Raw genomic sequence first — 13,525 nt, 5'->3', positions numbered from 1 at the left:
CACAAATGCAACTTGCAAGGCTCTGTACAGTTTTTAACCACTGAGATCTCAGTATTCTTTGTGGGTACTTCATGGGGAAGTGAGCCTCAGAAGTCAAGACTATACATAAGGGGTAAAATTTTCAAAAGTGCTAAAGCAATTTAGAAGCTTAAGTCTCACTGAAAGTCAAAGGGACTTGGCACCTAAGTTAGTTAGGTTCTTTTGAAAGTTTGATGTGACTCTCCCTCACATTGCCATGGCTCTGGCTGTTCACCAAGGTTCTAGTTTCATTTTGCTTACTGTGGCTATAATATCATAAACTCTACTGAGAGAAAAAAGATGAACCAAGGCCTTGATTTCCTCTTGTAACACTTCAAGGGAGATTTAAGAATAACTCACATTTAACCCTGTAGACTTTACATACCCACTGATAATGATGCTAACCCATAGCACTCTCCCTTTTCTAGTTAATCACAAACACCAATACAAAGAGCCTTTAAACAATTTGTATAGAGCCTTAAAAGTGATTGTATACAAGAAGTGTAAAATTCATAACACTAAAATGTCTGCAGTATTAAGGTGAAAGGTTTCACTAGTCCCTCCTGACATGAGAATCCTCTGAGGCAGAGACTGGAAGCTGGACAAACATGTACAGTATATCCTCTGAGTGAAAGTCAAAGATTAATATCCATGGAACACCTTGATCTGTTAAAGGTGACCTAGAAAGCATTTATAAATATATTGTTTCCTTCCCACAGTTGTTTATGTTTCCAAGCATTATAGCTTCCACAGGGAAGATGTCAAACTGGTATTGGGAGATGAAATGGTGTTCATAGGTTGAATTACTTCTTGTGATAGACGTGCTTTTGTGAAGAAGTTTGAGAACAAAGATTTAATTTTGATGATGATTGCACACCTACCTAGAGGCTTCAGTATGCATAAAGCCATTGTCCTAAAGACACGAAAAGAAAACACAGGCTAGACAGTGCCATTGGATAGTGGAATTATTGGGAGGTTGCTGAAGTATCATCATTGTACATATCAGAGCATAGCAAGAAAGAAATCAGTTGGAGTTGCATAAGTGGCCCTGCAAAATGCAAGGGATCAGACTGGATAACTCAAGTGGTCTTTTCTGATCCTATTGTTTCTAATTAAGAATGAAGATGTATATTTTGTAGATAGAGTGAATATTCAGAAATACCTGAGAAGTTGCATTAAATATTAATTTGCTGCTCTTCTCACTTTGTAAATATTTTAACACATTTGAGTAAGAAGATATGCTACAAAACAAAGCAACTCTACTCTGTAGAGCAAACAGCTGTGAAAAGATGATTCATTGTATGTGGTATCCAATATCTTGCACTGTTCAGACACTACAAAATGCCAAAGTGAGCAAAGAGGAAACAAAAATCTAGGAAAACAGCCATTTGAACTGAATGAATCTGTTACCAAAACTAGAACCCAATTCTCTGCAAAGATGCAACAAAATATGGCAGATTATAATTTAGGCTCATTACCTGTCAAATGAACTGTTTTCTTACCTAAACATTAATCTGTGAAAAAAGAACTTTCTCTAGTAATGGTAGGAAACTGTACAACGATTAACACAAGTATGTTGTACTTTACACTATAATGGAAGTCATCTTTATTTTCAAGCAATTCAGAAAAAGGTAAGCCAGAAGGCAGAAACACCAAGTATCTTTAAAAATATGGCATTTCCTTTAAAAACAACACTTACTTGTATTAGGTCTAAAATGCCAAGTTCACTTTCTGAAGAATCCACACAGAAGACAAAGTACAACGTGGCATAGTGTCGGTAGATTAGTTTGTTATCAGATCCACCTATTAGTCTAAATAAAGAGAAGCTAGGTCAGTGTCAAGACAAGATGAGCAAAAACTCATTAACAGCAAATTGTATCCTGAAAAGTTTATAGTTTAAATTTAAATTACATCATGAAATAAGTATATGTTGAAAATACTTCAGCCATTAACAGTATAATAGAGAACCTCATAATTTAATGTAAAGGTGCTCTGGAAAAAACCAAGCCAAACCAACATGACATCTTAACTCTGAATTGTAATTACTGTTAGTAAATATCCTCCTAGACAGTAGTAAGTACACCGATATATGCACCTGCACATCAGAACTATGGCAAACAGATCAATAAATACACTCTTCCACTAAGATGTGTGCAAGTGTCACTCTGACATTCTAGCAGGCACTGAGCAGAGAGTAAGGAATATTACTCAGAAGGGGGTCGGTCACATGCCCAAGCATCTTTCCCAGTCCCACTCAGGGGAGCCATGGAGAGAAGTTGAAAAAATTTAAGTACACATGCACTGAAGTCAGTGATTAGTACACATGGATTGCACGGATATTCACTTAAACAAAATTTATGATCTTAGGGATAAACTGAATTAATACAACAGTTGTGCTACAGAATATTTGACATTACAGAAAGTATGAGTGCATTGCACTCAACTGGTTGTATTACAATATTAAAAGAGATGCAGAAATTTAAATTCCTTATATTTCTCCTTAATCATCAAGTTAGTGAACTACAGAAAGAAGAATTATCTTAAGTGAATCAACAGTGATATGCTTCAGCCCATCCTCTATAGCCTCCCCCTGAGAGAAACTTTTAACTGTAAATATCAGAAGGCATGTATCTCTCTTCTTGAGGTGGCTAAAAATTCTATGTTAAGCAACAACATGGTTCATGTATAAATGAAAACATTTTGTGACACATGGGTATACAGGTATTAAGCTGATGATTCTGAACATTGGGGAATAAGCCATTAAAAACCCCTCCTAAACTGGATTTACAGAAGAAATCACCAGAGTCTAATAGATCACAAATCTGCACAAAGAAATGATCCCTCTAATTTTCTATTCTTTATTTGTAAGTTAAAACTATTAAGAACCTTTAGAACACCTGCACTTTCCACACAGCTTCACATTAATGCTTGAAGAGACAAGTCCCATGCTCCCAAATACTAAACAAAAATAGCTAAACAAAAAATTTACAGAGTTTTCGTGATTTGAAAACTTAAAAAAAAAAAAATGCGAAGTAAAGGTTTATACGGTGTCCTTAATTTATGGCAATTATCTAGATATTGCAGTGCATGTGAAGTTGTTCCACACTTATTGCTAGAACCTCCAAGTACCTTATAAGTATTATATTACAATTATGCCCAAAATGTGCAAATTGCTCTACAGAGATACAGGAAGACTGTCCCTGCTTGAAAAACTATATCAAATGGGGACCTGAAGAAAGGAAACAAAAGTTGAGCTTGTGACACCCACCCCCATACTTTTTTTTTTTTTGCGCACTTCTTTATGATGTATAAAAAAAATGCCTGAAAGGATGGGCTTTTGCTCTGTGGCTTTTTTTTTTTTTTTTTTAAACATTAGAAATTCAGGTCATGTCCAGCCTGGAAGACTATGCTAACTGGAGAACTACTGCAATGATACTTCCAAGAGTGAAGAAAGCAAAAGTGGAATAATTAAGAGGAGAAAGGATTGTTCGTCAAATGTTAGGCCTTGTCTTGACTAGGAAAACAGGTTGGTATCATGGTAGCTACCACAACTTTGATCATGATTGTGCTCCAAGCGTAGACACAGCTTTTAACATGTTAACTGGCTTTAGTCAACCCTAGGTTCCCCCCACAGAGGAATGCAGCTAGTTAACTCGTGTTAAGTGTCAATAGTGGTCTACAAAGAGACCAAAATCATGGCAGCTAAAACAATGTCAATCATGACCTCTTCTCCCAAAAATTGTGTTTTTTGTTAATACCTATGTAACTTCAATTACTAAAATTTTGAATGAACGTGTCTCTTATTTCAGCACTTCTGCCCTCTGTTAAGGTGTGAGACCTCACAACAAACATGCTCTAAGATCGCAAGGAGTAAAAAAACTTGACATTTTTACCTTAAAAATCCAATCATCACTTCAGCACTGACAACACCTGTCATCAAAAATATCTGCCTCCTTATCAGCCACCCCAATACATCAGAGGAAAACACTCCACAGTTTTGACCAAAGGTCAAACAAATATGCTTTATTTAAACACCAGGCTCAGAGGGCACAACTAAACTAGGAAAAACAGACATGTTTTTAAACACCTTAGCTAAACACATTGTAAACAGGATTTTGTACCTAGTGTAGACAGGGAAAGTCAAGTTCAAAAACCTGCTACATGGGAGAAGCCTAGGGTTGATCATGGCCAGCAAACACAACTTGCTGTCTACACTGTGCAAAAGACCCACTTTTAAAAATGCGTTTGCTAACACAGTTTTTAAAACAATCATTTTTCTTAATCCAGACTTGCTCTGCAGCTGTGTTTTTCAAACCGTGGGTCGTGACCTAGTACTGGGTCACGGCATGTCAGGCACTGGGTCGCCTTGCTCTCGTCAGCACCACCGACCGGGACATTAAAAGTCCCGTCGGCGGTGTTTCCCAACTAAGGCAGGCTAGTGCCTACCTTTTCCGACACCGCACTGCACCCCAGAAGCAGCCAGCAGTGGGTCCGGCTTCTAGGCAGGGGGCCCACGGGGCTCCGCGCACTGCCTCCACCCTGAGCACCAGCTCCACATTCCCATTGGCCAGTTCCCAGCCAATGGGAACCAGGGGGAGGGTGGTGCCTGCGGGCGAGTGTAGCACGAAGCCGCTTGCGCGCCTCTGCCTAGGAGCCGGACCTGCTGCTGGCTGCTTCCAGGAAGCCTGCCTCTTCACCCCGGCTGCGCTGCTGACCGGGAGCCACCGGAGGTAAATCCGTGCCCCAATCCCCTGGCCCAGCCCTAATCCCCCCCAAACCTGGAACCCCTTCCTGAACTCCAAGCCCCTCATCCCTGACCCCCCCAAGGCCTGCACCCCCAGCCCAGAGCCCTGACCCCCTCCCGCACCCCAACCCCCTGCCCCAGCCTTGAGCCTCCCCCCAACCCAGAGCCCCTCTTGCATCCCAAACTCCTCATCCCCAGCTCTGTTGGGTCAAAGGCATCAACAGTTTTCTTCAACTGGGTCCCCAGAAAAAAAGTTTGAAAACCACTGCTCTACAGACCAGCAAACTTGGACTCTGGCAGAAATCCATGGAATCTTTAGGCCAGGAACCCTCTACCAAGAGCACACAGCATCCAAATATTAGGAGCTCAAGTATAAGTACCCAGTAGACAAGTTGCCACTGATTTCAAGTTTTGCAATGGTGTAGTGAAAGTCTCTCAGGTTGACCTCAAAGCTTTAGCTGGGCTTTGGGAATATAGTTAGGTGCCATCTAGGCTACTATATATTTGTTTCTGTATTGTCTCTGGATCAGGGACAGCTGTGTTGTAACCATATCCCCGAATTCAGTTACAACTGTACAACAGACAGGGCCCTAGAAGAATATTTTTGTTAAAGTCAGAGAACACTTTATAACAGAAGATAGTTATAGCTACTTAACTGTAACAGCGTATTTATTACCAAGATACAATGGAGACGGGTAGATGGTCTTTCTCATGGGTGCATCAGAAATATTTAGACAGAAATTTTAACTAAATTACTGCTGTAGCTCACGAAAGCTTATGCTCAAATAAATTGGTTAGTCTCTAAGGTGCCACAAGTACTCCTTTTCTTTTTGCGAATACAGACTAACACGGCTGTTACTCTGAAACCTGCTCTAAAATATGGTACTCTTGAAGGTTTTTGTGACAGCCCTTGCTATTCATTAATACTAGAAATTTCTGTTAAATTTCAATACTTACAAGCCTCCTTCTAGGAAATTACAAACATTTTCATCACGTTTGGATACCAAATGGAAAGTTTCTCTGATAATTTGTTGCTGTGTATCTTCACTCTGTGAAAAAAAAAATGTATTTTACTATCAGACTAAAGTGGATTAGTTAACAGTAATTTATATTTATAGGTCATATAGTTTGCACTCCATTTATTAACAGCACTAGCAAGACAATCATCTTTGCTGCCTTCTAATCAGCCAACCCTCAATTTATTGTAACACTATTTCATTATCTTTGAGGTCCGTCATTAAGCTATATGGTGACACTTTTCTAAACTAAACTGAACAAAGCTGTTAAACAAGTTGCATCAGTAAATAAGTTTTACTGCTCTCAAAAAACCTACATTGATTTAACATAAAGTTTAGGACAAGTTATTTTGAGTAGAAACATTCCCAGAACCATCCCTGATAACTGAACTGTAGACTGAACAAAATGTTATTTTGCATTTTAGATCTTGTCTACAAACAAATTTCCACCAGTTTAACTGAATATATGTTTTTAGTTAAAGCAATACAAACCCCTGAATTGATGCTCTTAAACCAGTTTGAAGACTGTGTATTGATTTGGTTTATATCGATTCAGCCTAAGATTTACCATTTCAAAACCTATTTAAGATAATCCACACAGGGGTTTGCAGTGCATTACCGAAAATGATTTTTTTTAAAGTATCTTTAGTACACCAGTACAAGTCTGGGTAAACAGGACCTTATCCAAGAGTTGTTCAGGAACCTATTTCACACTTTTAAATTATGGCAGTGGGCCTACATTCTAGCACCACCATGAACCACCATGAGAGTACAACTTTCCAATAGAAAAATCACCCAAATTTTTCAGTAGCAACTCTCCCTATCCTCTCTACCAGATTAGACCTTAATTTAGTTATGGAAGGGATCTGTCAGTTTTGCTATCAACAAAGCTACACATTCCAAAAATCTCCAGAAAACTGGAAGAAAGCTAATATTGTGGCAATTTTTCAAAATAGGTAAACATGATGACCAGAGTAATTATAGCTCTGTCAGCCTCACATCAATTCCAGTCAAGATAACGGAGGATGCGATAAAGAATTAAAGGAGGGTAGTGTAATTAAGGTAAATAAACATGGGTTTATGGAAAACAGATCCTATCAAATTAACATATTTTTGATGAGATTGTAAGTGTGGTTGATAAAGGCAATAGTGTTGACATAATATGTTCAGACTTCTGTAAGACAGTTGACTTGGTGCCACATGGCTTTTGATTAATAAACTGAACATACAATTAACATGTCACACATTAATTGGATAAAACAATCAGCTAATTAATAGTTCTCAAAAGGTAATTGTAAAATGGGGAATCGTCACACAGCAGGTGTGTTTCTAGTGGGATCCTGCAGATATTGGTTCTTGGGCCCTACGCTATTCAACATTTTTATCAATGACCTGGAAGAAGACATAAAAATCATCACTAATAAAGTCTGCACATGAAACAAAAATTGGTGGAGTGGTAAATAACAAAGAGGATCGGTCAGTGATACAGAGCAATCTAGATCACTTAGTAAGCTGTGCACAAGCAACTAAGATGCACTTTAATGCAGCTCAATGTAAATGTATACATGTAGGAACAAAAAATGTAGTCCATACTTCTATGACGGCTGATTCTACCCTGGAAAGCAGTGACTCTGAAAAAGATTGGGGGGTCCTGGCAGATAACCAGTTGAACATGCGCTGCCAGAGGGGTGCTGTGGTTAAAAGAGCTAATGCGATCCTAAATGGATAAACGGGAATCTCAAGTAAGAGCAGAGAAGTTATTTTACTTCTACATTTGGCACTGAAATGACCGCTTCTTGGAATACTGTGTCCACTTTTGGCGCACACAATTCAAGAAGGATGTTGATAAATTAGAGCGGGTTCGGAGAAGAGCCACAAGAATGATTAAAGGATTAAAATATATGCCTCATAGTGATTGAGCTTTTTGAGTCTATCTATTTATCTTAAAGAGACGAGCAAGCAGTAACACGATTAAAATCTGTAAGTACCGACATGGGGAACAAATATTTAATAATGGGCTCTTCAGTGTAGCAAAGAAAGGTATAACATTATCCAATGGCTGGAAGCTGAAGGAGACAAATTCAAACTGGAAACGGCATACATTTTTAAATGGTGAGAGTAATTAACCATGAGAACAATTTACCAAGAGTCATGGACTCTCCATCACTGACAATTTTTAATCAAGATGGATGGTTTTCGAAATAATCTGCTGTAGGAAGCATTTTGGGGAAGTTCTATGGCCTATGTATACAGGAAGTCAGACTAGAAGAACATCTGGTCCCTTCTGCCTTGGAATCTATGAGTGTCTTATTTTATAAGCTTGACAAAAGATGACCTGTTATGCTCAGTGCAGTGCATCGGATACCTAGCAGAGACAGGAGAGGTTTGTCTCCAGAACTGGGTTTTGTTCCACTTAAATCTAAATCTGCAAAATCCTCTTAGAGTGCAAGCCTAATTTTCATTGACCAGAACACACAAATGGTTCTGCCTTTTAGAAGGGAAAAAAGTGTGTAATTAAAAAGACTTAAAATACAAGCACTGGAAGTCAGATTGGTAACTAACAAGCATTTTCCAGTAGCTATTATGAAGTACTTATTCAATGAACCAGGTAGCTTTTAAATTCAAGTGAAGCTGGGGAAATCAATGATACATAGCCATTAAGTTCCACAATTGTTACATGGTACAATTATGCAACTGGTGGTGGGTGGGGAGGGAGGCTGTTCTTCAAATTAACATGTAATCTTCATGTTCTTTTTCCTTTTACATTTCTTAGCATAGCTGCGCTTTTTGAATTTCAGATAGTCCCCCACCTCCCAAACACAGAAACTGGATTACTTCATTTAAGAAGAATCTCTTTCTTATTGGTTAACAACATAACAAAGTCAGTCCGTGTGCTAAATGTAAATTAGGTTCACTAAATACTAGAAAGAAAAGGAGGACTTGTGGCACCTTAGAGACTAACCAATTTATTAGAGCATAAGCTTTCGTGAGCTACAGCTCACTTCCTCAGATGCATATCGTGGAAACTGCAGCAGGCTTTATATATACACAGAGAATATGAAACAATACCTATTCCCACCCCACTGTCCTGCTGGTAATAGCTTATCTAAAGTGATTTCCAGCACAAATCCAGGTTTTCTCACCCTCCACCCCCCCCCACAAATTCACTGGTGAATTTGTGTGGGGGGGTGGAGGGTGAGAAAACCTGGATTTGTGCTGGAAATCACTTTAGATAAGCTATTACCAGCAGGACAGTGGGGTGGGAATAGGTATTGTTTCATATTCTCTGTGTATATATAAAGCCTGCTGCAGTTTCCACGATATGCATCTGAGGAAGTGAGCTGTAGCTCACGAAAGCTTATGCTCTAATAAATTGGTTAGTCTCTAAGGTGCCGCAAGTCCTCCTTTTCTTTTTGCGAATACAGACTAACACGGCTGTTACTCTGAAACCTATCTAAATACTAGAAGTTTCCTCTGAAATTGTACCATATTACAGGTTCTCAAATATGGATTTCAAGAAAGAGGGGGAAATCGTAGGTATCACCCACAATTGTATGCAGAACACATTTCTGTCAAAACATTCCATTCAATTAAAGTCATAATTACACAAAATGTAAAGTTTTCCTCCTCCTCCCAGGGTATTTGTACACAGCAAAGAAAAACCTGTGGCTGGCCCATGACAGCTGACTTGGGTTCACGGGGCTCGGGCTGTTTCATTGCTGTGTAGACTTCTGGGCTCAGGCTGGAGTCTGGGCTCTAGAGCCCTACAGGGTAGGAGGGTCCCAGAACCCAGGTTCCATCCCAAACTCAGAAGTCTACACAGCAATGAAACAGCCTCACAACCCGAGCCTGAGTCGGCTGGCACAGGCCAGCTGCAGGTGGTTCTTTGCTCTGTAGATATATCCTCCGCCTTCACAAGACTTTAGGCAAGGGCAGTTTTCTAGCACAATTCAGAAGTGTCCGGTTTTAAACACTGTAGAGGACTTGCACTTCAGAAAATATTTTCATTTAAATTGTTTAGTTTCATTCATATATCTGTAATTGTTCACCCAGACGCAGAACCTGTTATTCTACTGAACTGTGGTTTTTTGTCCTAATTCCAGTATGGGTGGTGCAAAACACTAGTGTAGACAAGGAAAGCTGGATTTGCACAGTGCAGCTCACCCCAGTTTCAAGTACAGGGTGAGCTGCATTGGTGCAAAGTGCGGCTACATTCTGGGCCAGAATTAAATACTGTATTGTGGACATACTGTTAGGTAAACTAAAACAAACAAACAAAAAGACTCATCACGGTGCCTAGGGCATACTAAACGAGTTGTAGATGTGTAGAAGGAAACTGTAAACAAAGCAATGATCATACACAAATATTTATTCAAAGTAACAGTATCTACAGTACAACCTCAGAGTTATGAGCACCAGAGATATGAAGTGACCAGTCAACCAGACGCCTCATTTGGAACTGGAAATACACAATCAGGCAGCAGCAGAAACACCCCCCTCCGCACCCCACCAAAAAAAGGAAATACAGTACCGTAGTGTTAAATGCAAACTACTAAAAAAAAAGGGAACTTAGCATTTTTCTTCTGCATAGTAAAGTTTCAAAACTGTATTAAGTTGATGTTCAGTTGTAAACTTTTGAAAGAACTACCATAACGTTTTGTTCAGAGTTACAAACAACCTCCATTCCCGAGGTGTTTGTAACTCTGAGGTTTTACTGTACATTCTACTGTCACTAAACTGTGGATCAAACTAATTAGTGTTTTACAGTTGCTGCAAGATTATTGGAATTGTGAAGCTTTTAAATGTTCCCACAATTTTACTGCTCCTCAGGCAAAATAATCCTGCTTAACAGGAAGGGACAGCAACAAATCTATGTCAAATGGGAGCAACCCCACTGTCCTTCAGTTCTTTGGACAAATGCAGCTCAGGAAAAAGGTGGGCAACCACAAAGCCATCCCCCTACTTTTCCCAGAGCTGCTGCAGCTGCAACAGGCATGGACAATAGCAAGGAGACATACAAAAAAACAAATCAGTGATTAAATAAATCTTAGGATAGGAAAGAGAAAATAGAAGCGAACTGATTCATTTTAAAAAGAAAAGGAGTACTTGTGGCACCTTAGAGACTAACCAATTCATTTGAGCATAAGCTTTCGTGAGCTACAGCACACAGTATGCATCCGATGAAGTGAGCAGTAGCTCACGAAAGCTTATGCTCAAATAAATTTGTTAGTCTCTAAGGTGCCACAAGTACTCCTTTTCTTTTTGCGAATACAGACTAACACGGCTGTTACTCTGATTCATTTTAGTAAGAGTTTCCTATAGTCAAGTCCCTTTCTGCTACCAATCCAAGTAACAAACACTGTAAAATTAACAGACAAAGGAAAATAACAAAATCCCTTCCCTGAAATGTCTGAAATCCCCCCTTTGAAATTGGGAAGAAGAAAGGGAGATTCACACACACAGAAAATGAAATTGAAGTCTTACAGACATAGCCGGCCTGAAACTCTTCACATAAATTTTAATTTTGAAATGGTAAATCAAGATAATCAGTTTGCTGGCTGATAAGTGCTAAGAAGAGGTAGTGAGTTTCTTGACCTGTGTTATAGTTTCTCCAGGTTCTCTTTCCCAGGGAGGGGATGAAATTCTCTCACTCAGAGAGAGTGGTTTTCTGCCAGCAATGTACTCATTTATTAAACACTAGCAGTGCCACCCAATGAGCCACAGTCATCATTTCTGCAAAGGTACGTCCTTGATCAAACATATTTTTAACAGTAAAAGTTGTGAAGTTATATAATTCTGAACAATGCAACCTTTGTGTATTTGACTGACTAGCCACAGACATCAAAAGTGAAATCCTTTCCATTGGTACTACTTTTAATATTTAGATGTATGTAATTTTGCTGAAGACAAGTGTTTTTGTGTATTTTTTCTGCACCCAATGGTAACTCCACAGCTGGGAAATACAGCACACAGCTTAAAAGATTATACTTTAGTTTTACCCTGGGTTAACTCTTTTGTTTTGTTCATTCCCCAATCAAGCCTGCGGTGGTAATTCCTGACTCCAAAGCACATATTTACATAGAATTTTGCATAAACTTCACTTTCCCACAGGTTAAAAAAAACCCAAACATGTGCATAGAATCACAGAATATTAGGGTTGGAAGAGACTTCAGGAGGTCATCTAGTCCAATCCCCTGCTCAAAGCAGGACTAACATCCACTAAATCATCCCAGCCAGGGCTTTGTCAAGCCGGGCCTTAAAAACCTCAAAGGATGGAGATTTCACCACCTCCCAAGTAACCCATTCCAGTGATTCACCACCCTCCTAGTGAAATAGTGTTTCCTAATATCCAGCCTAGACCTCCCCAACTGCAACTTGAGACCATTGCTCCTTGTTCGGTCATCTGCCACCACTGAGAACAGCCTAGCTCCATCCTCTTTGGAACCCCCATTCATGTTGAAATTGAAGTAGCTGAAGTTGAAGTTGTTGAAGGCTGCCGTCAAATCTCCCCTCACTCTTCTCTTCTGTAGACTAAATAACCCCAGTCCCTCAGCCCCTCCTCGTAAATCATGTGCCTCAGCCCCCAATCATTTTCGTTGCCCTCTGATGGACTCTCTCCAATTTGTCCACATCCCTTCTATAGTGGGGGGACCAAAACTGGACGAAATACTCCAGCTGTGGCCTCACCAGTGCCGAATAGAGGGGAATAATCACTTCCCTCGATCTGCTGGCAATGCTCTTACTAATGCAGCCCAGTATGCCGTTAGCCTTCTTGACAACAAGGGCACACTGTTGACTCATATCCAGCTTCTCATCCACTGTAATCCCCAGGTCCTTTTCTGCTGCTTATCCAGTCAGTCCCCAGCCTGTAGCGGTGCATGGGATTCTTCCTTCCTAAGTGCAGGACTCTGCACTTGTCCTTGTTAAACCTCATCAGATTTCTTTTAGCTCAACCCTCCAACTTGTTTAAGTCACTCTGGATCCTATCCCTACCCTCCAGTGTATCTATCTCTCCCACCAGCTTAGTGTCGTCTGCAAACTTGCTGAGGGTGCAATTAATCCCATCATCCAGATCATTAATAAAGATTTTGAACAAAACTGGCCCCAGGACCGACCCCTGGGGCACTCCGCTTGATATTGGCTGCCAACTAGACATCGAGCCGCTGATCACTACCATTGAGCCCAACACTCTAGCCAGCTTTCTATCCACCTTACAGTCTGTTCATCCAGTCCATACTTTTTTAACTTGCTGGCAAGAATACTGTGGGAGACTGTATCAAAAGCTTTGCTAAAGTCAAGATATATCACATCCACTGCTTTCCCCATATCCACAGTGCCAGTTATCTCATCATAGAAGGCAATCAGGTTGGTCAGGCACGACTTGCCCTTGGTGAATCCATGCTGACTGTTCTTGATCACCTTCCTCTCCTCCAAGTGCTTCAAAATGGATTCCTTGAGGACCTGCTCCCTGATTTTGCTGGGGACTGAAGTGAGGCTGTATTGGAAATCTGTAGTTCCCCGGGTTCTTTCTTCCCTTTTTTAAATATGGGCACTTTATTTGCCTTTTTCCAATCATCTGGGACCTCCCCCAATCGCCACGAATTTTCAGAGATAATGGCCAATGGCTCTGCAATCACATCAGCCAACTCCCTCAGCACCCTTGGATACATTAGATCAGGACCCACGGACTTGTGCTCGTCCAGCTTTTCTAAATAGTCCTTAACCTGTTCTTTCACCACTCAGGGCT

The 13,525-nt window shown here is 40.2% G+C and overlaps 1 protein-coding gene across 3 annotated transcripts in view; it reads right to left on the bottom strand.

Annotated features, from left to right (window-relative positions):
* Positions 1-13,525, bottom strand: part of AP3S1 (adaptor related protein complex 3 subunit sigma 1) — a 148,028-nt gene that overhangs the window by 26,437 nt on the left and 108,066 nt on the right. For all 3 annotated transcript variants that reach the window (XM_073344747.1, XM_073344745.1, XM_073344744.1), the window contains 2 exons: positions 5,720-5,811; positions 1,718-1,829 (listed from right to left, as the gene is read on the bottom strand). In XM_073344747.1, the coding sequence (XP_073200848.1) occupies positions 1,718-1,829; positions 5,720-5,811 (204 nt within the window). The remainder of the gene's footprint in view (positions 1-1,717; positions 1,830-5,719; positions 5,812-13,525) is intronic.

Source organism: Lepidochelys kempii, chromosome 5 (genome assembly GCF_965140265.1).
Source record: "Lepidochelys kempii isolate rLepKem1 chromosome 5, rLepKem1.hap2, whole genome shotgun sequence".
NCBI classification, from domain to species: domain Eukaryota; kingdom Metazoa; phylum Chordata; order Testudines; family Cheloniidae; genus Lepidochelys; species Lepidochelys kempii.
The sequence above is the reverse complement of the archived record's forward strand: the minus strand, read 5'-3'. Positions and strand labels throughout refer to the sequence as shown.